We start from the raw sequence: 26370 nt of genomic DNA on the forward strand, positions 1-26370 counted from the left end.
GTTCCTGATTGTGATCAGACAAGCATTGGCTCATGCACTGTTACAAATTCACTCCTATAGTTGCACTGATTGGAAAACATGAAAAAGAAAATTAACTGATATCTTCCATACAGAGATGAAGGAGCTCAATGCAGAGGTACGCAATCATAGCTGGGCAATAAATCCACCAAACAGCAAGGCTAGCCTAGACAATTTTCTCTGAACCTTAATACTTTCAAGTCCCCTTGATGCACTTAACAACCACAAACATAGGGACTTTCGAAAGAATAGCCCAACATGCCCTATCATTAAATGACTTTAACTTAAAGGCAGACATATCAATAATCAACTTTCCTTTTTCTGTCTAGGGCATTCTCTGTAAAGATTATGGTATGAAAAGACAGTACTTGCCACAATAGGTATATATTAGTTTAGAGTCTATAAAGCGAACTTTGAGGTTGTGTAAAACAGCAGGTTCATGGAGATAACTGAGTGCTGTGAGGTCATTTTCACCAACAAGTATGTCAGGGTTTCGCAAGGGCGGGAGTTCCTTTGTCTTCGGATCTAGGCAATATTCTAGGTCCTGAAAATCAAATGGAAACACGTGTTGAAAGAGGTGGTGTTTAGGTTTCCTTCAGTCCCTCTAGCCATTCTTCCTAGCAAAACACACCCAAGTTACAAAAACACAATGCAAGATTTAAATTATCTGGTGATTTGAGTTAGTAGTTCTTTCGTCAAAAATGTCATTTAAAATTTCCCAAAAGGGTTTTTATATACATAACAGGCAACTGTAAACAGATATCATCTTTTTAGATTATTACTTAAGCAAACCACTTGCTTTTGCTGCCAAATCTTGTTATTAAATAAACCAAAATACGTTATATCATAAATCTACACAATTTTTCCATATTATTTTCCTCTTGAGCAGAACAGACAGAGGAAGCAGATTCCCGTCAGTCTACAGCCAGCTTCATACACACTAATATGACATGAGAATGTTGGCAGAACGCCATGAAGAACAGATAAAATGAAAAAATATACTTACAATTTTTGCAGATATAAATTAATCTCTAATATAGATGTTTTAATCGAGATCTGTCTCTAGATCTAATATCACTTTATCTACCTGCTAGTTCCTTGTCGCCACACAATGTGACTTAACTGGCAAACACCCCCATTCTACTACATGCAACGTGCAAGTGTGCAGCATCACTACACAGCCTGGAATATGTGGGGCAAAAATTCACTTCTGTCAGATTAAAAAAGGTTGTACTGAGTTTGCAATATAAGAAACGTGAGTCAAACAGTGAAATTCATTCAAGTAAGATATTTTATTTAGAAGCTACTCTATATATAAGTCTGTTCTTTCTCCTTCATTGCTATGTAGGCCTCAACATGACAGTAGAATCTAAGCTTCCCACTGGTAAGAAAAAAAGAAATTAATAATAAATATTTGACCATTCCATTAGAAGATCTGAGGAACCACCATCATTATATATTAAAATTAAATAATCATTTAAATGGCATGAAAAAAAAATGAACAGGCCTTCACTAGAAGGATGTGAGCTTTTTGTAGATGTCATCATTTCTCTACACTGTACACAGTATCATTTTCATAATGCCCTTAATCCTTGCCCCTTTTTATCTTTATCATCTTCCAGTGGTTTTGCTCAACTTAAAAGTCACAGTTCTTTCTCGGCAACACTGTTCTCATTGGAGAATCAAACCAGGGTTATAAATTTACCAGCATAGGTAGAAAAAGATGATGCAATTGAACGTAATAGGCAGTTGGATAAAAGCAACAATTTTAAAATGTTATTTATTTTAAAAATCAGGCAAAATGAATTTTTGTAACTAAACAGTATAATTTATCACACCAAAAAATACTACTGAAAGTTGGTGGACAAGAATAATTGCACATACATAAATACGGATACATTTTGACAGTACAGCCTCCTGCATTAGATACTTCAGTCTCCGGTGGGGAACAGGAACGATCAGCTTACGAACAATACGCAGACCTACCTTGCCCTCTTCAAGTCGAAGCTGCAGGACTTTATCTCCAGGTTTATAATCTTTGAGAAGTTCTGCTGACTTCCAGACCTCCTCTGGATCAGGGATCCAAACCCTGGCATACTGCAATACAACAACAACAGCAAAATATCAGTGACTTCTTGTTGCAATATAGTTAAATCATCAATATACATGACACCAAAACCATTTTTTTCTTTTCTAAATACATGTTTAATTGCCAAACCCTTAAGTAAGAGACAAGTTAATTAGTACGTCTGAGGTGAATAAGTTGTTCTATTGATAAAAGGCTACATGAGCTTAATTTTATCACCTACATGGAAATAAAAAGACATTTTCCATGCAAAATAATGTTCCAAGATACACATTCAATGCTGAAAATCTACAAAGCGAAAAATCCGTGTTTTTGAGATCAAAAACTTGGCTATCAAAAAAACTACTCAGAGTAACTCTTCTGAGTAGGTTCTAAATGCATTTGCAGCATAACATTATACAGCTTTTTTTTTTTCCTTTTATTTCCCCCTAAGAGAACACTTTGGCACATCTGTGTTAATTCAGGCAAAGCTACCCAATCTCAAGTATTAAAAGCTCTTTCCTTTGTGGCTGCAAATAGAGCAAGTTTAAAATGGATTATCTCCAGAATGCCAAAAAAAAAACCAAACAGAAGAGATTTGGTTGAAAAGGCCTCCAAACAATAGAAAAAAGCCCAAACCAGCATTCTAGTTAATGACCATTTTCACCCAAACTTTATTCATAAAAGTAACCCAAACAAACATATGACTTGTTTTCAAAAACAGAAAGAATATTTGTATTTTTAAAAGAATGAAGATGTAATGGTTATGTCATATTCAAGAATCAATGAGAGGTATACAGAAACCATCTAGTTACTTATACAGTTGCATGTACACGCAAATACAAATGAAACTAGCTCTTGAGTAACAAAAGGAAAAGGCTATGAAATTTATAATATATTAAAGCTTCTGAACTGATGCTCTTGCAACGCCTGGAGAGCACTGAGATCATCCCACACCCATCCCCTCTGCAAACAAAACAGCTTCTTGGCTTCAGAGGTGCAGCCATATTGCAAAACAGTCTAAATCCACTAAATTATTTCAAAATAACTGTAATGTATTTGTCAAAGCATGGCATTTGATGCAGAGAAAACTGCATTGGGTCATACAGCTTCATCACCTACTCTTACACAACTTATTTTTGTATAGCATCTTCTGCCTCAAAGAATGCTGAAGCTTTTTTTTTCTCCCCTCTTATTAACCCAGTTTTCCCACTACTTAAAATGACAAGCTTCTTGTTTCTACTAGGGAAGACCAAACTTCATATTGCCTTCTTATTGCACAAACAGGAAACAATCAAATGTGTTCAGCAAAGGCAGCAAGTTGGGGAGCGAGTCCCAAGGAGCACCTGGCCCAGGAGAGGGATACGCACCCTGCCTGCCTGGAGGCTGCCAGGGAAGCTCAGTGCCTGGAATTATTTTGAACTTCACAAAGCAATTCGCCTCCCATACCGTGGATGCTTCTCAAGAACAGTGCACGTGAGTGATTTACAACAGCCAAAATCAAGGGCTTTTACCCTCAACACACTGCAGCCTTCAAAGCACCGCTGCTGCCTTCATCTAGAAAGCTCCCAGACTCCTGAGAAGCTTATGCCATACATGTAAACGAATTCCCTCTACCAAGTGAAAGGAGAAGAATAATGAAATAAAGAATTAAAAATTAACTTTCATTGTTTCCACTACAGAGCATGTTATGTTCCCACACCTGGTCTTTCTCCATCTTCACTGGATGTTTATGCCAGCCCTAAGAATCTACTTATACAAAGACAAGAAACTTTGTTCTTAGTAGTAAATATGTGGTTATGTTGTTTTTTCCTTTGAGTTTTATTAGTTTCATATATATTTGCTATTGTTTTCAGTACCAAAGTGCAGTGCTACTTTATCATTTACATACCCTCTTCCCCACTCCCCCAAAAGACTTCCCTCTCATCACAGGAATTAACAGAAAGCAAAGTAAATGTAATACAAAAGAGGAAAGCATTTAAATACTGTCTAGCAAAACAGGTTAGCAGGCTGGTTTCCTCTAGGCTACACAAAGAAAAGTTTTCTGATGTAAAAAAGGCAGCAGCCTCCTAAGACACAAATACTGTTAACTTCAGGCAGCAAATGCTGTGTAGCAATCTCTAACATGATCTATGCCAGCATGAAATAGGCACCTTTAATTTCTTCAGCTGAAACTGTACATTTTCTAGGGTCTAAAGAAGGGAAAGAGAAAGCAGAAAACAGATCACCATAGAAACTGGGTTACTACAGACAGCTGAACCTTCCACATGACATAACCCTACAGCTATTAAAGCCGTCCTATGAGCACTAAGCTGCAGCTTTTCATCTCTAGCACCATTGCCTAGCCCTAAATCCCTGCCAAAGAAAACACCTGGTAAAAAAGAACAGGTGGGAGGAAAGAGAGAGAGGTTCCTAATTATAAGCACTGAATCATTTCACAGCTTTCTCACCTCATTAATTTAGCAGAATAATTTGCAAAATCCGATTTTCATTCTATCTTTTATATAATCAGTTGATGTTAAAATCCACTGCTGCCTAGCCTTTAGTGGGATTCAACCCCATAGCAGAAAACAAAGCACCACCACTGGTGGAAACAGGACCAGAGGCCTCTCTCTTGGGAAATACCTTACTTAGTATCTCTACTATTGATCTCTCTTTATTTATTATTATACAAAATCAAGTTTATGACTACATTAAAATAAGAATAAAATGAGATAAACTTCCAGAGACACTGATTTATAAATTAGCCTTCTAAAAAGGGAAGGAAATTCTAGCCTAAAAATGACAATAAATTCCAAAATTCTAGCACTGAAATGACAATAAAAATTATGACAAGAATCAAATGAACTTTAGTGAAATTGCACCTGATTATGATCAATTAATATATTACTCTTTGTAATAGTTCAATGTAAATTTTGAACCACCAGAATAAAACTGCTGATAGGGGAGATAACAGTATGATTTACTCAAGGAAAGGCAGTAAATGAAATTTTAGGTAAATATTGTTACCTTTCGTGTCACCCCAAGCTTACCAATAGCGTCACCTGCACTTTACGTTTCAGTACTCATTTGGCTCTAATAAACTTAGCTTTGCTATCAAGGTGATAATGTTGTACTTTCTTTGCGGGTGTGTTTCTGGCTCACCACTGATGACTTCTTCCTGTCCCCATAGGAGATGTAGGACTGAAAGAGGCATGAGAGGAGGACATGCAGCCCATCCTCTCGCCCTACGGCAAAGACACAGCATCATGCAGGCACTATGGGCTGGAGACAGCAGCCAGCTATCTCCAGCCCAGCATTCACTGGACCATTGCTTACTCTAAACTAGCTTTAAAAAAATTAGAATGAAAATATAAGGCACACAGATGAGATGCCCTTGAATTCAGGAGGAAAACAAATAATTAAATGCATACTGACAGGACTATTTCAAAACTCAATGTCTTGCCTAGACTCTCTTCCAGTCTCAGCAGACTAACATAAAAAACCCCACCCCCTCCAAAATCACATGGAACTGTGGAATCACCATACTTTGTTCAAGGAAGGACAACTTGGGCTGCTGAAAGGCAATGGCTTAGTGATATCTATATAGTGACTGTAAAAGAGTTCACAGCAGAAAAAAATACAGGGAGACGCTTTTGTTTTTTACTGGTGGGTCAGAAAGCTAGCTGTATTGCCACAGTTCTACATAATAAAATATAATAGGAAATTGCAGTATTCCCTCATACCTCATGATTTCATCTTAGATCACATGAAGAAATCAGCAGACTATAATAATTATCTATCAAATAAGACCATATGACTCACAAAGCCTCTCTTCTGTGATATTAACCTCTTGAAGTACTAATTGACATTGCTGACAACGGAATTAGCAATGCAAGCGGCTCGGCCATCACTTCAGCAGTCAAATAGTTTTCTACTTCCACTGCACAATCACAAATACTGCAGGAGATAGAGGTATCTTCCCAGCTTAACAGCTCTTTTGATAAAAGCTGCAAGAGTTCATGAAATTATCTACATCCTAAAAAGGAAATTTAAACTCATAAAAAGCTGTCCCTAGTTTCTCAGCAAGATCTACCCATACAAGTGAACTTGTATGATTTTCACTTCAGCAGAGATCATTATTTATTTACAGCCAGGCTCAAAACCCACAGTTTTTCAGATGTTAACCATTAAAAATTTAAGAGACATTGCCTCTCCCTGTTTCAAGAATGACCTTGTTTTTGGGTGGAATAAAGTAGCTCATTAATGCCTGGATCAGAGATACCATCAATTCTGGCACCACTAGCTGAAGAAGCCAATGGAACAGAAAGTCAAAGCCAAATTTGACCAAAATTGTTCAGTCTAAACCTGTTGCTAACTGAACATGGCCACCTGGAGAGAGCAGGCTGCATTATTAGGCTGGAATAAGAAAAGTGTCTATGCTAGCAAGGCATAACAAAAAAACAGAGCACAAAGTCATAAAAGTTCACAGTGCACAAGTGTTGAACTTATCTATGCAAAATGCAGACTCATTAGAAAGGGATTTCTGAGCTGTGCAATTTCCTTGGATAGGGTTGCTCTGAAAACATAATTTGATACTATTAGAATAATTTCTTTTCAGCTTTATATTTTTCCCTATACTTGGTTCACAGTGCCTCCACCATGAATGATAATACTAAGTCCAGAAACACTTGAAACAGAAAAGTTTAGCTTTTATATTAACAACATAAGCAGATGCACAGCCAGGTGTAACAGGTCGAACACAAGTCTTAACTTGACCAACCTGGATCCCCTACAAAGAGATCCTGATCACTCCCACACAAGGTGGGAGGATGTCCCTTTCCTTCCACTGCTGAAACCACTAAAATTTCTGCCATCTGTCCTGCGATTCGCAGGCAGTCCCAGGGAAGGACTGCATTTCTATTAACAAAGTTGCAGTTTAAAAAGACAGACAAGACTTTACTCCCCTTTCATAAAAATGCCAAGGAGCCAGGGAGGATCGGAAAGTAGAGCATTTCCACAACAAGCAGGCTGCTGCAAAAGCTCTGACCAACTCATCTAAATTCTTCTTACAGCCTGGGGAAAATGGCATCATTAACTTTGCAAAAGAATCAAAGCAAAAATTATCGATTTTCTTAAAGGTAGCAGCATTCTTTGGGCACAGAGTGTATTTTGTCTTGTTGCTCAGCAACAGCCATTTATACACCTCTTGCACAGTTTAAGGCCTGGTATTTAGAAAGCATTAATTTAAAAAGACATTTATATTACGATATATAGTGGGGACAACATATGTGACAATTTGTATTTATGTTTTACCTGAAAAATAATTTCACATAGTTTACCTAATAGGAAGATGAAAAGCCCCATATTATTCTGACTCATGGGAATTCCCTGACTGGCCACACGCAGAGCTGCCAAACTGGGGGACAGTGGTAACCCACGCTCTGAGCTACACCCTAAGACACCACCACTATGAGATTGCATACCACTGACAGTGGGCTTGCAAATTTAGGTCAAAGTGCCTGCAGTACTCAAGGTTAGGCACATAAGGCACTGTATCCTTCACCACGCACAAGGAAACTACTTGAATTGCAGCTCAGTGAAAAAGAATCTGTTGTACCTGAGCAATTCATCTACCATATAAATATCCACTATATTTGAATCCTAAGGATATAAAAGTTTTGGGGTTTTCTTTCTTTCCTTCTTTAAGCATTTTTATAAGGCATTCTTTGTTATTTAGGGCCTGGGGATTTGTAACAACAAAACCAACTTGTACATTGCCAAACGTGCCTTGATTGTACAAGGTACAATCAAAAACTACCACAAAGAATCACTGCAGCAAGATTTACATCTTCAGCCGCTGGAAAAACGTCCGTTGACTTACATTTACCTGAAATGTCATCTTACTTCAAAATGATGTAAAAAAAGCTAAATCCCAAACACAGGATATATGTATACATGCTACTACAGGCAAATTTGGTCATCAAACAGAAATGTAATTTTTAAAATTTCTTTAAATATTACAATTATCAGCAACCTTTTCACTGAAATTCAGAGAAAATTATCACCCTGCAAATCTATGGCCTGACGTCAGGGCCAGAAAACTCAAGTGTTTTACTTTAAACTCCTAAATCTATCAAAGAACAGTTATATTCCCAGGTTGTATTTGATACGATTTTTGTAAGAAACATTTTTAAGGAGTTAAAACACATGAAATGTTTAAAAGTTGTGAATTTTCTTCATCTTTAAAAAACATAGCTTTCTACATTTTATGTAGATTGTACTTGACCTTCTCTTCAAAATGTTGTACAAAGGGAGACAGATCTGGTTTACACTCATTATTACTGGTTTACAGTATCACTGGTTTACAGTCATTATTAACCCAGACAATACTTTAGCTATCAAAATGTTGCCCATTCACACCCCCCCCCAAGCCTCTACATGCAGGAACAGCATTTCTCAGCTCCCGTTTTATTTCACAGACCCCCTTTCACAGACTCTTCTCCATCCTCCCCAAGCAGCCATCCTCAGCCAGTGGCCACGGTTACGATCTTGTACTCCGTGACATACTCAGCTTGTGATGCCAGTAGCACCCACTGCCGAAAACCACTGGACAGTAATGGGAAGTCACATGCAGCACCACTTGGGTACACCATGAATTTGCCCACATGATGCTTCTGACAGGGCTTAATTAAGGCTGTATTCTCAATTAAAGAAAAATAAAACATGTTTCAAAGTGCCACACAAAGACTGGGACAGACACTGGCCTGGCCAGTGTGTTAAGAGGAAAGTGCAGCTACATCCTTCCCTATGAGCCTGTGTAGGATGACAAGGATGATGCCCCTGCAGCTCCCCACCTGACCCGTCTGCCTACGGGATTCCTCATACATCACCAGTCATCAGCAAACGTACAGCGTAAGATCCCACAATAAAAACCCAGTGAAACAGCAGTACTTCTGCCTTACTTGCTGCAGTATTCTACCCTCTAATTCAGCACACTTCTCAATAAATGTTCATTTAAAGTAAATCAGACTTAAAAATATATAGTCAAAGAAAATCAATGTTTAAGAAAATTTTGTGTTTGAAATAGTTTTGATTTCTAGACCTGTCAAAGGAATGAATGCGGCATTGAAAGATCTTCAAAAAAAGATGGCAATTACAGCTAGATCAAAACCATCACTGTTTTGGTCACTACTTGAGACACAAAACAGCTGAATAACCACAAGACAATCAGTGAAAACTGAGCAGAAGCATGACGCCTACCCCAGACTGAGCGACAGGAAAATATTCTGACTCATGTAAAAACTTCATTTGGGGTCATATCCACACCAAGGCATACGCTGTATTGCATTTCAATCCCTACCACCAAAACAAAGGCCAACACTGAATTTATATGCTAGTGATTTCAAAAAGAAGTTAATTATAAGTCTGTCTTAAAACACCTAATTCCTCCAACCTGAAAAACATGTTACAAGAGCTGTAGAAGAGTGGTCACAAGAAATTTAGGAGCAAATGAAACAACTATAGCCATCCGCTGAATATTAAGCTAATGAGACATGTTGCATTTAAGAAAAAGTATTAGGAAAAGGATGCATAATTTCATGTTTGTGTGCTTACAGTGAATGTCGTGGGTATATTACAAAAATACTCCAATTTAAACATTTTTAAAAAACCAATACTTAAGGAATACACAAAAACACATTCAACATGTCATGATTAACTTCATGTGTACCCGAATTTAAGATCCGAGAAAACAAATACTATGAGGCCAAACGAAACAAGTGGTTGCAGGGTTCTGTTTTAACATTACGATGATGCAAGTCATAATATAGACTTCACAGCATAATTAACTAAATGCTGAAGTATTATTTGCAGACCACTGGTACAAATTCAGTCAAGACCCTCATGTTTCTTATATATATTTACGTGCTGATGTCACACAATGAAACGTTGATTTCATTTTCTCAAGTTCTTAAATGGATTTAAGATCTTACAGAAGCTTTTTATGATTATTTTCCCCAAAGTTTCTAGAAACCTCACCCACAGGAGGCAGGATAACTGAATTGTTTCGCACAACACGCAGCGTGGCCCAAGTTTTGGTCGGGGACAGAAGGGGCTCATAGCACTGGCTGCAGCTGGTTGTTCATCCTGGGTTCATACACACAGAAAGAGGAAGCGCTGTCTTTTGTCTCGTTGTCTCTGCTTCAGCGCAGAGCCATCTGCATCACTGACATGAGATTTTTTTGGTGTATCTAGGACTCGCTTAGGCAGGAAGGGAAAATAAAGGGCTGCATTGATCAGACAGATGCACTGCGCCGTGCTGTGCTACAGCGCTGGAGTTTGAAACAAGAAGTGATTGAGTAAAAAGTAGTGGAGCCATAACTGGTCACCTAGCTCACAGAGGTGAACTAAGGCTAAATATTCTGATATCTGTAAAACATTTGGAGTATGGACAATTGCCGACTTAACTGTGAAAGCTTGATGTAAAAGTTAAAAATGAAAGGAAAGGTATTTGGCATAATCTTTGTTAGTAGATAAGGCTGTACTTTTCTGAGTATCTTTCTGTAAAGTTGAGTTCAAGTCCAAACAGCATTCTTTTGTTTATACTTAATCCTAGCCCCCACTGAAAGTCACACTGAAAGTAAAATAACTGATTGAGGTTCTAAAAATCAAAAATTAACATTATTTTTTGTTAGAACACAGAAGCCCCAGGCTGAGATGTAGTTACATCATTAAAACAGAGTTTTTACTGACTTAGCTTGAGCTATTCAGGGAAAACTAGTTTTACTCAGCTAACCCAGAACATAAGTCTGTCATTATGGTCAAGTCTATACCACAGACACCTTTCTGCCATATTATAACAGCAACAGTGAAGCACATCTAATGAAGCCATGTTTAGTCCCATCATTTTTTCATGGGAAATTAACAGCAAGCACCCATGCAAGGAAACCAGAATGACCTGGTATGAATGACCTGGCAAGCTCTAACTTAAAACCAGCAAACAGAGTTAAACCTCCCAAAGAGCCTCCACAAGTGCTGGGGGAAGCTGTGAAAGCAGAACCAGGGCTAACGGCCACAGCGTTGCTCTCAGAAACTCCGGCGAAAGAGGCTGCATGTCTTCCCCTTGCCATCTTCAGCCCTGCCCTCGTAAACCCCCAAGAAAAGCACACACACGAGCCGCTGGGTGCAGCAGGGCTGCACTGGGACCCGAGTGCTGCCTGGTCCAGCCCATTTCGTTAGTGCATTTCTAACCTTGATTGGTGTGAGAAATTATGGAAAACAGCTCTGTGTTGGAGAGGGGGGTGAAATTAAAACCTTTCACACTAGTTGGAAATTGCAAACCATATTTAGCCTTAGAGAAACTATTCCACTCCTTTTCTCTACAAGCATTATCTATTTGATTGTTTGCAAAAAGTTTGTATTGCCTTTGTAATTCCAATGCATAAGATTGTCACACGGAAGAAGTGTACTCTGACATTAAATTCTAACAACTGCAAATGCTTCTCCTCAGATAAGTTTTTCTAAGAGAGACAATGTCCTAAACAAACACATTATTGTCTGGCATGTTTGAAAAAGTCTTCTTTCTATCATCTCCAGATCATAAGTCAAAACTCTACTTACTTTAAACCTTTATTAATAAACTATTATACTAATAAGCTATTACATGCTTGGCTATACAGCCTTCATCTATGTTAAAAAAAGAAAACAACCAATCATATTCTACTTACTTTAACATACATACAGTCTAAACCATCTATTTCCATCCCGTATCTCTTGTAACACAGATTTTCAGCACTTTCAGAGGCAGCTGGTGTTTCCTTTTCAGGCAAAACAGGCTTAATCTCCATGGAAAATATGTCCATATTTCTTGTATTGGTGTATACTAACTCATAAGGCAACTTGGGAATCTCTCTCTGGTTTCCTCAGCAAAACAACTGAGGTCATCTGCTTTAAAGATACTTATGAATAACCCATGGAGTCTGCAGAGAGTAACGTGTGACAAGCCATGTTGGGGCAATGAATTCCCACATTGTTAGACTGACTCATAGTATTTTTAGTTTCTCTGGCTCTACAAAGAGCAAGAGTGTCCTCTTGTAAATCACAAAATTCTCTTGTCTTGTGATAATCAAATGGAAGAACTCAAAAGACACCATCAGTAACTGCAGCCAGACTTCATGATTTTTCATATCCATTTACAAAAAAGAAACCATATGGGTATGAAAGTCACTCAGGATGAGAAGTCTCTGTTCTATATTTAGGACTGTCAAGCTAGAAACGTGCAGTTTACATCTAACCACACAGCAATCTTAGGAAACTTGACAAGTCACACGTCGTATTTCCCCCCTGTGTTAACTACTATAAAGACAGAATCAGAGCTCTTTCAAAGCCAACACTGCTTTAGCCTTTACGTTTAATTTTAAAGCAAGGGCTCTCATCAGACCACAGCGTAAGTAAGGAGCCTGGAAGAGCCTGCTCTCAACCATCCCCACTGCCTCCTAAGAGCTAAATAAACTCAACAAGCCACTTCTCTTGCTAATTATCAGCGAGAGCTTTTATTCTATGTGAATTACACTGACAGCCTTACCTACAGCCACACCTGAAGTGGGGTTAAAAGGCAAAAATGAAGACTTGATGAGCAATGACAGAAATGCAACAGCTTTCAAGATGTTCAGAAAATAACCACAACTTTCACCAAACAGGATGGAGGTAACAGACTTGAAGATGACCCTACAGGCACATCTGCATTCTGCATTCCTGATTCTCCTCCCATTTAATCTTCATACTGCTCCCTCAGACTGTTCATCAGCATGGTGACTTCTCATTCATACTTGCTTATCTGATGTTAGGTTTGTACCTTCCTCTCCCTTAACACTTTAAGAAGCTTTACCCTAGCCTTGAGTACCTCCATGCTATTATTATTCAGGGAAAGATCTGTGACAATTCTTGCTATTGTCCCCGATTAACAGGCCAAAGAAATTAAATCCATGCCACTAAGGAGAACAGATGGTGTAAAGACACAAGATCTCTGCTGTTGTAAGTAATCCATTTTCACTCTCTTCAGAATTTGCATTAAAATTCACATTAAAAGTTAGGTCAATATCTGTAATCCACAGACATTCAGTAGGAGTGAAGTCTTTAAACTTTATTAGTAGTGCCTAATGTTTCTTGTGCTTACCTTCCAGCTGCTTAATGCCCAGGATTCAGCAAGGGCACTTCTCTAAATGCAGTCACACCAAGTACTTATCCTCTTTCAAAAAACAAACAAAACCCACACACACACACACAAAAACTCCACAAACTTTTTAGCCAGCACTGATCTCTTCTTTACATTTTATTTGTATATAAACAGACTAAGATATACAGAAATAAAAGTACTAAATCCTGTGATTAACTGAGAGCAAGCAGCAAAGCAGCTATATTGTGACAGAAAAGGCACAGGTTATGACCCAGATGGCCAGGAAAAGGAAGACCCCAAAATCATTAAGATCACCAGCTCAATAACTCTGGTGCTTTCCACATTTGTGCAGTGCTGGGCAGTTCAGGTTATCCATCTCACACAGTATTTCACATTATAACGGCTGCGCCTGTAGCAAACTGAGAAAGTGGGCTACAAATATGAGTGGAACCATTATCTCCCTGAGATGGTGGGGGTCCTGAAAGCAGAAGCTACTCCTGAAAATACACTCTTGCTGTTAAATATTAAAATTGGGTTTTAAGTAGACAAGTCCTAACTTACTGCAAAACTGCATACACAGAGCTTAACACAAAGAACTTGACAAGACGACATCCCTAGGATATGTTTTCAGGTGTTTTCCTGCACAAATTAGTCTGAGTAGGTATACAAAAGCCAAGTTATTTCCCTGCAATAAGAGGAAATAGAGAATCAAAGGCCCAATCTTTCAGATTTACGTGCTTGATTTCAAAGCATAAAATAAAGCAATGCGATTACTCATGTGGAATAAAGATAAATCTTTGCAGGATCAGGCTTAAGAAAACCCAGGGATAAGCAAAGCCAAGCAACACTGAGAGCGAGGAGGAAATGATGCAGTCCTAAGCAAAGGGTGGCACAGAGCGCGGCACTGGCACAGGCATGAAAGTGCTGTTCTCTGCCAGGAAAGTCACTAAAAGCCTTGCTATTCACATTGGTAAACGAGGCCTTAGCAACACAATCAAACTCTCCATCCTGGATGCAGCTCAGAAGTAAAGCCAACAAAAGGAAAAAGTTACTGTGTAAAGAGCCTTTGAATTCAACACAGTTTGAATTTTCTCTTTCATGACCTTTAGATAACAGGTTTAATGTGCCTAATGCATTTCTACTTACTTAAAAGTTTTGATACCAATATAAACCAAATCAAACTCTTAGAGGCATCATTCCCAAAACAAAAACATACATCTGTTGTGGCATATCATGAACAGGGTTATGGTCCATGAAAATAACAAGCAAAAAGATTTAGTGTAAGAAAAAAGTCACAGACATGATGAAAACTTCCAAGAACCATGGGTTTATTCTGAGCCTAACACTGTATTTTCTGCAACAAGAACCACCTATTATTCAGGGAAAATGGGAAGTTCAGAGAAGACAAGCAGAAGGTACAAACTGCTGCTTCAACTCACTGGAGTAGTTTGCTAATGAAGCAGCAGGAACAATAGCCTTGCCCAAATGCTGTTTCTTGGCCCTGGGCCCAACTGTGCAAATACTCACTATCAGAGTCAAGCGCGATACACACAATAGTAAACACTGCTCCACTACAGCGAGCACAAAATTAGATCAGAGATAACCTCTGCACCTTCAAGCGTACGAAAGAAAACCCGAGTAAAGGAGTTCAGATTCTGCTCGTCTCTTAACTTCATACATGCACACCAAGCTAAGCTGACTTTAATCAGGAGGCATAAAACAAACCACTGGCTCTTACCAGAGGAGCTCCTGCTGCTTGATAGCACAAAGTGAAACTGGGTCCATCGTTGTCCCCTTACCCAAGAGGCCTTTCAAACCAGCAATGTCTGTACGTACACTCACATATACATGCAGGTGTCAAAGACTCCAGCCATATAAGCAAATAGTTAAATATTTGTTTTGTGTATGCTTTGTGTTTTCAAGTAATGACATTCGAATTCAATGTCCCTGTAGGACACCGCACAGGGCTGGCTCCTTTGAGGTCTGCTGCAGAGGCTGTCTGACTTGCCAGAGAATCCAGGCACCATCCCACTGGTACCCACAGGACAGCAGACTTGTCAGCTGCACTCTGCTCTTCCCTCACAGCAGAAACACCATCCTCGATTAACCTTACTATCACTTCTTGCCTTTTTAAAATCCTATTAAAAACAGACCATCCAGAAACAGTGAAACCTTGTGATACTGGTCGTTTCTGTGACTTCCTCCAATTCAACTGGTTCAATGAGCAAATTTCAATAACAAAAATGCTTTCTTTAGTGCTACAGAGATTAAACAATGAATCTCATTAAAGAGAGACAAATTATTTTGTTATTAGAACACACGGAAGGGATTAAACTCCCAAAGGCCCCACGAGGAGACCTTAAGAGCCAGGTACATCTGCCTGACCGGTTGCCTATCCCTTCCAACTCGACCTGGAGTTCTGTGGCTCACCGGAAGATAGTGGTGGTCACTGCACACTTTTCCTGACATAGCAGGAGCTCAACAGCACTTTATCTGATAATTTATTTATCTAAAAAATAATAGTAAACCATTACCTACTGGCACATGCTATAAAATCACTGCAGTAGAAACAGACCGCAAATAACCAGTGGCAGCTCAATATACAGACGTTATTATTCTGCAAAGATTGCTGATGACAGTTTGTGGGGGATCCCACATAATCCACTAATATTATTAAGTAAATGCTTTAACATGATACCCAAAGAATTAAACAAATAAGACCAATTATTATAAACGGGACCTTCACAATTATTCTTTACGTGTGAAAAAGAATTCACACAACTTTCAAGATTAGGTCTACAGCAAAAAAGAAAAAAAATGTTAACGTAAAGCTATGATCTCTTCTCCTGCAAAAGTAGCTCCCAACGATGCTACGCTGTCAGTGTTTCATTAGGCCTACAGGATATGACTCCCCCCAAACTATTTGTGGGCTGCAAGAAGCTTTCGCAAACAGCTTGCCAGCTCTCCGGCCCCACCACCCTGCCCAGGGTGGTATCATTTCCTTCTCCGGACACACGTGGCACTCAGGGGAGCAGATCTGGCACAGCCTGGGCTCTGAATCAAACCATCACTCGCCTTGCTTCCCAAGGCTCACAGTTTCTTTTAACAAGAATGATAGATTGCTGACATGTCGCAAAATTGCCATTAAAAAGCTAAGAGTTTTTTCAGTTTCTTAGGCTGGTGTGGTTGGCATTTGACTACAGGAAACTTTTTTTTTTTTTTTCCACAATAACATAATAAAATGTCAAGGTTAGGTTAAATCAAGTATTGTTGCTGTTGGGTAATTAATCCCCAGCAACTCGAGTTAAAGGCAATAGGAATAAACCTGGTGCATACAGTTGTGAGTTGTCACTGGTAGAGTTGCCATCATGTTTATTCCAGTGATGCAGCAGGTCTCTGAAGCAGAAAAGCAACTGAAATATCCCCTCTTCTGCTGCTGTGTTAGATTTTTAGAAGAGGCAGAGATACAGGTCTAAAACACACTGTAAAGGCTCACTGTCACTTGCAGATGTAACTGACAGTACACATTTGATTTCTGCAACAGCCTCTCTGCCCTGAACTGCACAGGTCCGACTCAGCAGCAGAGTGGGACGCCCAAGTTGTGCGTGGAGATGAAGGACTCCCATCTCTGCATTACTGGGCAGCACGGCTCTGCAAGAACAAAGCAGCGATCTACTGAGACAACTGGTCACTGTTTAATGTTTCAAAAACACTTATGTCACATGCAATTGTTTGAACAGCAACATACAAGACTATATAATCAAGGCAGCTTTTTTTAACCCCCAAGAAAAGCCTACTAATACGCACAGAAATTTGCAAATACAGTTATATTTTCTCTCTTTATGCTCAGGCTGGTTTTTGCTGTATTTCCCTCCCCATGAACCATTAACGTACCCAAGGAAAGGCAGAATGTGGTCAGAATCTGCCTTTTGCCATTTTCATTTGCAAGGACCCAGGACAGCTGAAGAGGAAGACCAAGTCTGTAACACCCTGGCTTCACACCCAAAGCAGCTGCCTGCACACAGGCCCACGTAAGCAAGTTAGGGCTCCTTGCGATGCTGGGGACGGCACAAGCAGTTTTTTGTTCTATGCGGTTCCTTCTGACACTTCCCTAAGTCAATGTACTGTTTATAAACCCTCAACTTGAACCATTTCAAGGAGAGAGCAGCAGGACTGAAGGTCAGCTACTGAGTCCAGCTTGCCCACACCATGCTCTCTAGTGAAAACTGTTTACTGATTCCTCTATGTTCAAAGGAATATTTCCACTCACTTAAGCAAAATTGCATGAGGCCCTAAATTAGGAGCAAGCTGGAGCTAGCTGCCCCTAATCTCAGATACTGGAGAGGACCATATTGGTAACAGCAAGAATAAAAATAAAAGAATGCCTGACTGAATTGATAAATAAATAAGTGCATTGCACACAGCCATACAAAACTGAAACAGAAATCCCAAGACGGCAAAGCAGCATGCTCTAGGAAAGCACAGCATGAAACAGAAACAACCCAAACGCAGGGAAAAAAGGATGGAAACAGAGAATAAAAATGACTGAATGACATCAACTCTTCACTCTTGACTTTAAAGAGGTGGCATAAACAGTGTCTGATCTGCCTTGTTAATTTTCATGTACAGGCAATGAAAGCACGCGCTGGGGCTTGGTGTTACACACCTGAAACTCACAAAGGTGATGTCTAACATGAAACGTGGTGGTTTGGCCAGTGCAGAGAAGTCAAATGAGTTCCAGGTCTAGGCAAAACGTTGTCACTTGTTCTTAATTTTGAAGGAAAGCAGATTACACTTAGCAAAAGCCAACCCATGGCCTAGATTGTCCCTATCCATTTTTACGGGTCAGCAGAAGTAGGTATATATCTGTTGTTGGTCAACAGTTAGTGAAATGCTGATTGACTACATCCCAGCACCGCTCAGCCAGGCTACAGTGATTCAGGAGACACAGCAAGATTCTCCCAAGTTTGTTTCCAAAGTCAAAGAACCAAAACTTCCAGAAACGATCTTACAGCAGGACCACCAACCTGCCAGTGATAGACGTCCCACAGCACAAGTTAAACAGAGCTCACAGACATAATATTTTAAATAAGAATGCCTGGGATATCCCACAAAGCAGTTTTAAACTGCTACACCCCAAAACTGAAGTTCATGCCTTCAAGCAGAGTCTGTATTTGCAGCACCACCGGGCACAGGAATACAAAGCCCAGCACGGTTTGGGCCCATTGTTCACAACTAGCTTGTGAGTGCACTAGAGCCAGTCCTTTATCTTAAACCCAATACATGCACACACATAGCCAGCAATGATGTACTGCAAATTCACACCCTACCCTGCTTGCCAGCGAAATATCTTTGCCAATACCATACGTTAAGTGTCGATGCTGTACTGGAAGCTCTGGTGCTTTAAGCAGCTGTCCTGAATGACAGTCCTGACTCTGCCTGCCAGTATAAAAAAGATGTGAAAGTCGCTCTTTCTGTGCCTACATATGACTCTAAAGAGGACAAGAACAGCCTGTGGTGTGAGAGTAAAGCACAGAAGCCATCTGACTGGCCTTCATCACCCATCAAGTCCCTACTGGAGGATCACCCCTGTGCTTGTTTGACTTTGTATTTGCTCTTTTTACCTCTGCGTGCTATGACCTTAAATTCATTATTTATGTTACTTAATCAAGGATGAGATACTGAACGTGATTTAAACAGCATGATGGCTTTACTTGGGGAAGAAGACATCAGAGAGGGAAGACAGCAGAGTCAGTCTCTCTTGGACACCCAGCAGCTTTCCTATCCCAGCACCCGATTAGAGCCATGCCTTCCTCGGGAACTACAAGGGGCCCTGAGCTTTCCGCTGTAATGCAGTCCCAAAACAGGACACCAAACATTTTTGGGGCTGCTTCTGACCAAAGGATTTAACCACTCAAGGAAGTGAATTCAAGGTCAGGCAGGGCTGAAAATTTTAAAAAAGGTATTTCTGATCAACTCTTTAGGAGACATTTTAATTCCGTAATCAGAACATCCACAGAGAGATAAATCAAGATACCTTTCCAAATACCTTTCCAAAATAAATCCTTATGTAGAGGAGGGCTGTTGGGCACCTGGGAACAACTCTGCAGTACCACTGCTCTCTTGATCAATATGCCTTTCATGCCTTTTTGCAAAAACAGTTAACAGGCATACTCTTCTGTGAGACACAAGACACCGAGGTGCCTCCTACCAACTAATGTACTGAGCATTCTTTAGGGGGTGCAGGCATGCACCTCACTTCCTCACATCCAATCCCTCCTACACAAATACACTATTCAGGTATGGTCAAACCTATTGAAGGGACTGTCCAGTTCGATTTGTACTGATGCACAGTCAACGTGCTGTCCATCGCATCCGAGTGGGAGGACTCTACAAATAAAGTGAACTATTCATGCCAAAACAAAAAGGCTGTTTCCTTTCCTTTCTCTCCTCACACAATGAGCTAGACTGGGGATAATTTCAGAGTATTTTATAAAGTGGTTCAAGGATCTTGATGACACAGCTTTCCATAAAACACACTTTGACTGCAAAAGCTTTCTGAAAGAAGTATTTGGAGTTTGCAATGTTGTTCTGCGCTGCTCAGTTCTGGTGACCCCAGTCATCTCTTCTGCCCTTAAAAACCTGTGGTCTGTCATTTTTTTCAGATTTTTGCACTTGGTGAAGGCAGAGCAATGAAAACCACGCATTGCTAGTGGATAAAACAATCACTTCCACAGGTCTCGATTTGCAGGCTTTGCCATCACCAAGATGCATAGGGCAGTAACTGTTTCCGGGTAGAAGCTGAGGAGATATTAACGCACAAGACTAAAAAGATTAGAAAAATGTCTGTTTAAAAAGCGTATGAGAGTCATGCACCGCATCACTGCTGACTGTAGGGCTTCTGAACGACTGCCAAAATAATAAATATAATCTTAGAGGTGCAGTGTCACCAAAATGGATAGTTTAGTATCAACGTGTCTGTGATGTAAAAGGTGTTTTTCTACAAGGAACGGGACGGTATTTCTGAAGGAGATAACCGAACGGCACCGGACCGCGGGGAACCACGGTTCTAACCCAAAGCTTCTCTCGAGGAGCGGCGCATCACCCCCGGCCCGGCTGAGCCGCCCCGGCCGCTCGCTCCCGGCAGGTCCGCGGTGCCCGGGAGGGGAAGGGCAGCGCGGCCGGCTGCCCTGCGGTGCTCTGCGGGCGGACGGCGCCTCAGCGGCCCTGCCTCCCCCCGCCCGGTCCGGCCCGGCCCGGCGGGCAGAGCCGCTCCGGGGACCGGCAGGGCCCTGACTCACCGGTCCGGGCACGCACCGGGATGCGGGTCCATCTTGGGAAGAGGCGGCGGCTCCCGCCGGGGCCGCGGATGGCAGCGCCTGCCGCTGCCCGCCCTCACTCCGCTCGGCGCGGGGAGCGGGGATGGCCGCCCGGGCCGCGCTCCCCCCCTCGCCGCCGCCGCCTCGCCCGCCCCGCGGCCCGGCCGCCCCCGCGCAGCCCCCGGCCCCGCCGCCGCCCTACCTTCGTGTAGAGCTCGGAGGCTGCCATGGCGCAGGGCGCGGGCGGGCGGCCCCTCTGCGGCAGCCCGGCGGCGGGAGGCGGAGGCGGCGGCGGGAGGGAGGGAGGGAAGGAGGGAGGCGGCGGAGGAGGGAGGGAGGGAAGGAAGGAGGGAAGGAGGGAGGATGCTCAGGCGGTGGCCCGGGCGCGGCCCGCCATGTTGCTACCTGGCGGGCGGCGGGGCTGCGGCCGCTCTGTGCATTGTGGGAGCGGCGGGCGGCGCGAAGCCTCCCCCCGCCGGGCCGGCCGCTGCCCTCTCCGCGCTGCCGGACCCGCGAGGGTCGTGGCACGGGTTTTACTGAGGGCGGAGGGCCGAAAGGCAGGGCTGCGGGAGACCTACACCTCCAGCCCCGGCTCAGCTCCCCCTCCCGCCGCGGCCCCACGGCGGCCTCCGCTTTGTGCAAGAGCCGGTATCACAGAATCACAGAATCATTCAGGTTGGAAAAGCCCCTCGGGATCATCGAGTCCAACCACCAGCCCGACTCTACAAAGTTCTCCCCTACACCATATCCCCCAACATCTCATCCAAACGACCCTTAAACACACCCAGGGATGGCGACTCCATCACCTCCCTGGGCAGCCTATTCCACTCTCTGATCACTCTGGGAAAATTTTTTTCCTCATGTCCAGTCTAAACCTCCTCTGTTGCAGTTTAAAGCCATTCCCCCTTGTTCTGTCACTAATTCCCTGTGAGAAGAGACCACCACCAACCTCTCTACAATGTCCCTTCAGGGAGCTGTAGAGAGTGATGAGGTCTCCCCTCACCTTCTCCTCCCCACACTGAACAGTCCCAGCTCCTTCCATCGCTCCTCACAGGATTTATTCTCCAGGCCCTTCCCCAGCTTCACTGCCCTCCTCTGCACTCGCTCCAGCACCTCGAGATCTCTCTCATATTGAGGTGCCCAAAACTGGACACAACACTCCAGGTGTGGCCTCACCAGTGCAGAGCACAGGGGGACTATCACCTCCCTACTTCTGCTGGTCACATTATTGCTGATACAAGCCAGGATGCCGTTGGATTTCTTGGCCACGTGGGCACACTGCCAGCTCCTTCCCCTCTCTCCTGATCCTGCCTTTTTCTTTTTTCCCTCTCTCAGCCTGAACAAATTACTCCTTTCTTCATCAGGGACGTTTGTAATTTTTGTTGCTTTCCAGCCCGCGTACTACATGAGGTGCGGTTCCCCAACCCGCAGGCTCAGCAGCCAGGGCAGCGCCAGGGTCAGGGGAATGATCCCTTCCTCTCACAGGCAACTCTCAACACGAACAGGAGATGAGCCTTCCGTCCCTCATCTGACTGGATTCACACTGGGGTTACAGCCTACTGCAGCCTCCCTGTGCCTGGCTGCCATCCTACCACTTGTCCAATGTGTATTTCTCCATGTATTTCTCAGGTGCCAAATTTTCAATTTGTTTTCTCTCTCTGATTCTGATCCCATCCTTCAAATTGCTTACAACCTCTTCCAGCTTCATTGCATCTTTATCATTCAAACCACTACTGAAAACACTGAAGAGAACTGGGCCCAAAACGGTTCCTTCCATAAGTCCAGTTCTCACCAAGAAATTAAGGTACACACCTTTGAAAAGTTTAACGTCCATGTCAAAAGGGAATGAGAAGCATAATCCATGTGCTCGCTAGGTCTTGAGATGGCACCTCATTGCTTTTTGAATCATTAATGGGTGTTTTTTACAGCTCACGTATGGCCAGAGTTCTTTTGACAGCAGAACCAAAGCTATTACTAACTTACTGTATTTTCCATTTTCACCTCAGGAATGCATTCTACCAGTCCAAGTGGTCCAAAATACAAAATAAGTTTGAAATGGTTATCTTTGCCACACTCTTCACCAAAGTGCTTTTACTTTTTAAGTGGTATTATCTTGCAAAATTCAACTGTTTAGATAACAGCTCTGTATTCAGTGGGTAGTATCTGTACTCCCTCTGAAACTTGCTGTGACTATCAAAGAAACAAACCTGTTCTACAGAGAAAATGAATCGTGAAACAGATGAGTGACCTGCTCAAAAATCACTCATCAACTTAGTAACAGCCAGAAATAAAAATCAAGTTATCTTGACTCCCAAAATAAACATTCCCAATAAATCTATTCCCAGCAAAAAATCTAGCTGTACTTTACTGCTATCTGAACAAAAGGAGATGGAGAAAGCAGCAAGCACAAATGAAAAATAGTTAAGATGAAAATGCAGAGCCTTACCTGGAGTTGTTTGTATTAGGCACAGGTATACGGTCTTCACAGCTAGTAAAGTAAGGTAAAATTCAGAAAAGAGGTTAATAAAAATTCTTGCTTTTCCTGGGAGAGTTCAGAGTTGAAACTCTGAGAATTAAAAAAATACCTTTCTTCCCATGTTCTGCCAGTATGTCCAGGATGATCAACCATGATTATTGTTACTGTCCCATGCCTAGGAGGCTCACTCCCATCAGCAGAACCGGACATTTGCTCTCAGAGCTACAAGAAGCCCGGAACTGGTTCCTGTTGCTGTCCAGGGCAGGGGTGAGGTATTTGGCTAAGAAGTTTGCACAGCTGCTCTTCACGTGTACACTATGGCAAAACAGAGAGCTCTATACTAAAACTACCAGTCATCTTTCATGTGTAACACAGAATTGATTTGGGATTCATTTAATAGTGTTTATCCCCCTTTAGCAGGCTTAATCTAAGAATTTGAATGCATGAACCACAGAAATCTGTTTTGTTTTCAGAAGGAATCTGAACCTCCCCTCTGACTGTGCACTGCTTCATATCCAATACTCAATATCCTTTCTTGAGGATGATACCTATTCTAAATTCAGACACTCATTTCAGGAGTTCGCTAGGACTGTGGATTACTGTATCAGTCATTCACGGCTGGAGCTCAGGAGCCAAATGTAATTATAAGCCCCAGCAAAAAATAGATATCCAAGTCCAAAATATGCTATGATTTGACACAATTTGCATAAACCAGGATTTCAAATCTGTCATTAAGGACAGGAATTGGGGACACTGAAAGTTGCCATGAAACAACCTGTTTGTAATGTACGTAGACTGACTACTTACTACTTTTAAGATGAGTCTCCTGCATCAAACATTCGCTGGCTAGATTTTAAATGTCTACATGTCGTATCTTGCACTGCATCTTTTCAAAAAGATCATTTATGGCATTTGATTTCAGAGCATATATCCCAGGGTATTCCAGCTGACAGTGTACAGCTGATGTAGCTGGCATAGTCCACACACTGCATTTCAGACTGAATTGGAACCCAATCGAAAAAGATGGAAAATAACCCTTCTATAAATGCAGTTATGTAATTTTTTTCAGAAGCGACTACAAAGGATGTCCTATCTTTTTTCTTACATCTATGTTCTGTTTACATCCATGATGTGTTCAGCTGTGGCAGAAAAATTCCCTCATCAATTAGGACTTCCTATTCTGTTGTTGGCATGCTGTACCTCACGCGAGCAGATTTGCTGTTGCCCGAACAAAAAAGGGAAACATTAGAGGCACAGAAATAATACAGAAATAATAACATAAAGAACATGAGATGGTTTATGTGGCACAGTGGATGGGCCTATCCACTCCTTCAGAAAAGCATGTGTATATTCAACATTGACCATCCATTTAACTCCAAGGGGCTTTCACTGGAAAGACAGACAATGCTAAACTGAGGAATTCATAGGCTTACACTCTCACACTACAAGGATTAAGCCTGCACCTTTTAGCTGTAGAAAACAAACAGGGCTGGTTTCAACCAGTACTGATTGAACAGTTACAAGTTAAGAACTCTGAAGTGTAATGCAAGAGATCTGTAGGAAGAGATAAAATCATGTACCACACACGTGTTCTCCCGGCAACACTTTGGATTTACTTCCAGGTTTTCTGGTCTTGCAGAGAAGGCAAGACAAAACCTACATGATGAAATTCCCATGCAGAAAGCTTGTCTCCATCCATCTATGCCTGTACTAGGAAGACTCCTCTTGTTTCTAGAACATCACATTTATTTCCTTTTCAGTGTATTAGCCTTTTTTAACAGTATAAAAACCATCACCTGAGAACAGACCTGAAGTTCAGAGGAATCCACAGCTCCCATTCTTGCATTTAAGCATCCTTGTAATTTCAGCCATATAATTCAATGCCACACATTTTAAAAAAATATAAATCCTGTTTCTCAAGACAGACTCTTACAGTTGTTTTTTCCTCAAACCCAGTAAGGAAACAACCCCACTGTGCTAACACAGACCTAAGTATCAACAGTGGTTGAATCCAGTCTCTGTGGAGACTCCCTGTCAGTGACAGTTATTTGATTATTCTGTAATACTGTTAAGGGAAGTTGACAGATTATCCAACCATATTCCTCTTTTAATAAGAGCCACAACTCTGTTTTGCAATATGGAAAAAAAAAACCCACCCAACTGAAACCTGTTATTAAATTTAGATAAAGTCAGAAACAAAGAGTCCTTCATCTTCCCATTTTAAACCAGTCATATAAACATCCATCTGAAATCAGTGGAGGCTTTGTCAATATTTTCCAAAGCAGTAAGTCAACAGACTTCTGTGACTGCTATAAATATGCAAGAATATTTATCATGAACATGTATCAAACAACATCCTCATTGCAACAAAGATGTACCGCCTGAGAAAGACAACTCAGTGATCTGCCCTTAAACTAAAGCTTTTTAAAGCACATCAGTTGAGCTCAAGGCTGTCTCTGTGCTAGTACTCCAGAAACATTTTTAAGATAAATATTTAATGGGAATAAACACTTTGAATATGCATAGAAGTTTTCAGATTTCAAGTTACTCTGATCTACAGATGCCAGAAATTGGGATGAAAAAGCTGAAGACGTGAATCTGAAACAGTGTGGCTCACTTGTACTAAAGCAGGAAAAAATAATCAAACCACACATTCAGCCCAACTCCACTTTAAGTTAAAAAAAAACAACCAACCAAAAAACCCATCCTGCTTGCATGCTCACCCAAGTCTGTTCTTCCCAAGCTCAGAGAAAGCCCCCCAGCCACAAAATAAACAAGTCACTGCAATCTTGCCTCCTGAGTAATGTGCTCATGTTCCGTGAGCACAGCCACTAAACACAAAGCTCCTCTGAGTGCAGGACTGTGCAACCGTACCTGTCTCAGCTCCAACTAGAGACAGATTTGGGCAATAAGCCTGTTAAATGGCTTTGTCTTTGCCTGAAGAATGATGCCACGCCCCAGAGATTCAGGTAAATTACTTTAGGTTACTAATGCCAGTGTTAATGCAGGCCTTGCACTGTCTCAGCACGGTATTTGAATGACACTACTTGAATTGGACGTTTTTCTCCTCAATTTGTTAGAGATGCAGATTACAGAGAGCATTACTATGACCTTGGTGACTGGGCTAATTGTGTAAATATACCACATAGATCTTGAGGTTGTGCAAAGATCAGTCATAGTCTGAATACAAAATTAGTTGGACTTTTTCCAGCATCCTGATTTCTTGGAAATGTTGCCATATTCAGGCCAATAGCCTATAGCAATGCAAACTTCTACATGTCAAACTAATTCCCAGATATCCCCCTCACTCTGTGCAAGGGACCAAAACAGTCATCTG

At 41.5% G+C, this 26370-nt stretch overlaps 1 protein-coding gene across 8 annotated transcripts in view; it reads right to left on the reverse strand.

Moving 5' to 3' along the window:
• Positions 1-20904, reverse strand: part of MYO5A (myosin VA) — a 101407-nt gene extending 80503 nt beyond the window's left edge. For all 8 annotated transcript variants that reach the window (XM_074879998.1, XM_074879996.1, XM_074879994.1 and 5 more), the window contains exons 1-3: positions 20760-20904; positions 2005-2115; positions 391-562 (exon numbers count right to left, since the gene is read on the reverse strand). In XM_074879998.1, the coding sequence (XP_074736099.1) occupies positions 391-562; positions 2005-2115; positions 20760-20786 (310 nt within the window). In that variant the 5' untranslated portion in view covers positions 20787-20904. The remainder of the gene's footprint in view (positions 1-390; positions 563-2004; positions 2116-20759) is intronic.
• Positions 20905-26370: the final 5466 nt, after the last annotated feature.

Source organism: Strix uralensis, chromosome 11 (assembly GCF_047716275.1).
Source record: "Strix uralensis isolate ZFMK-TIS-50842 chromosome 11, bStrUra1, whole genome shotgun sequence".
In the NCBI taxonomy this organism is placed as follows: Eukaryota; Metazoa; Chordata; class Aves; order Strigiformes; family Strigidae; genus Strix; species Strix uralensis.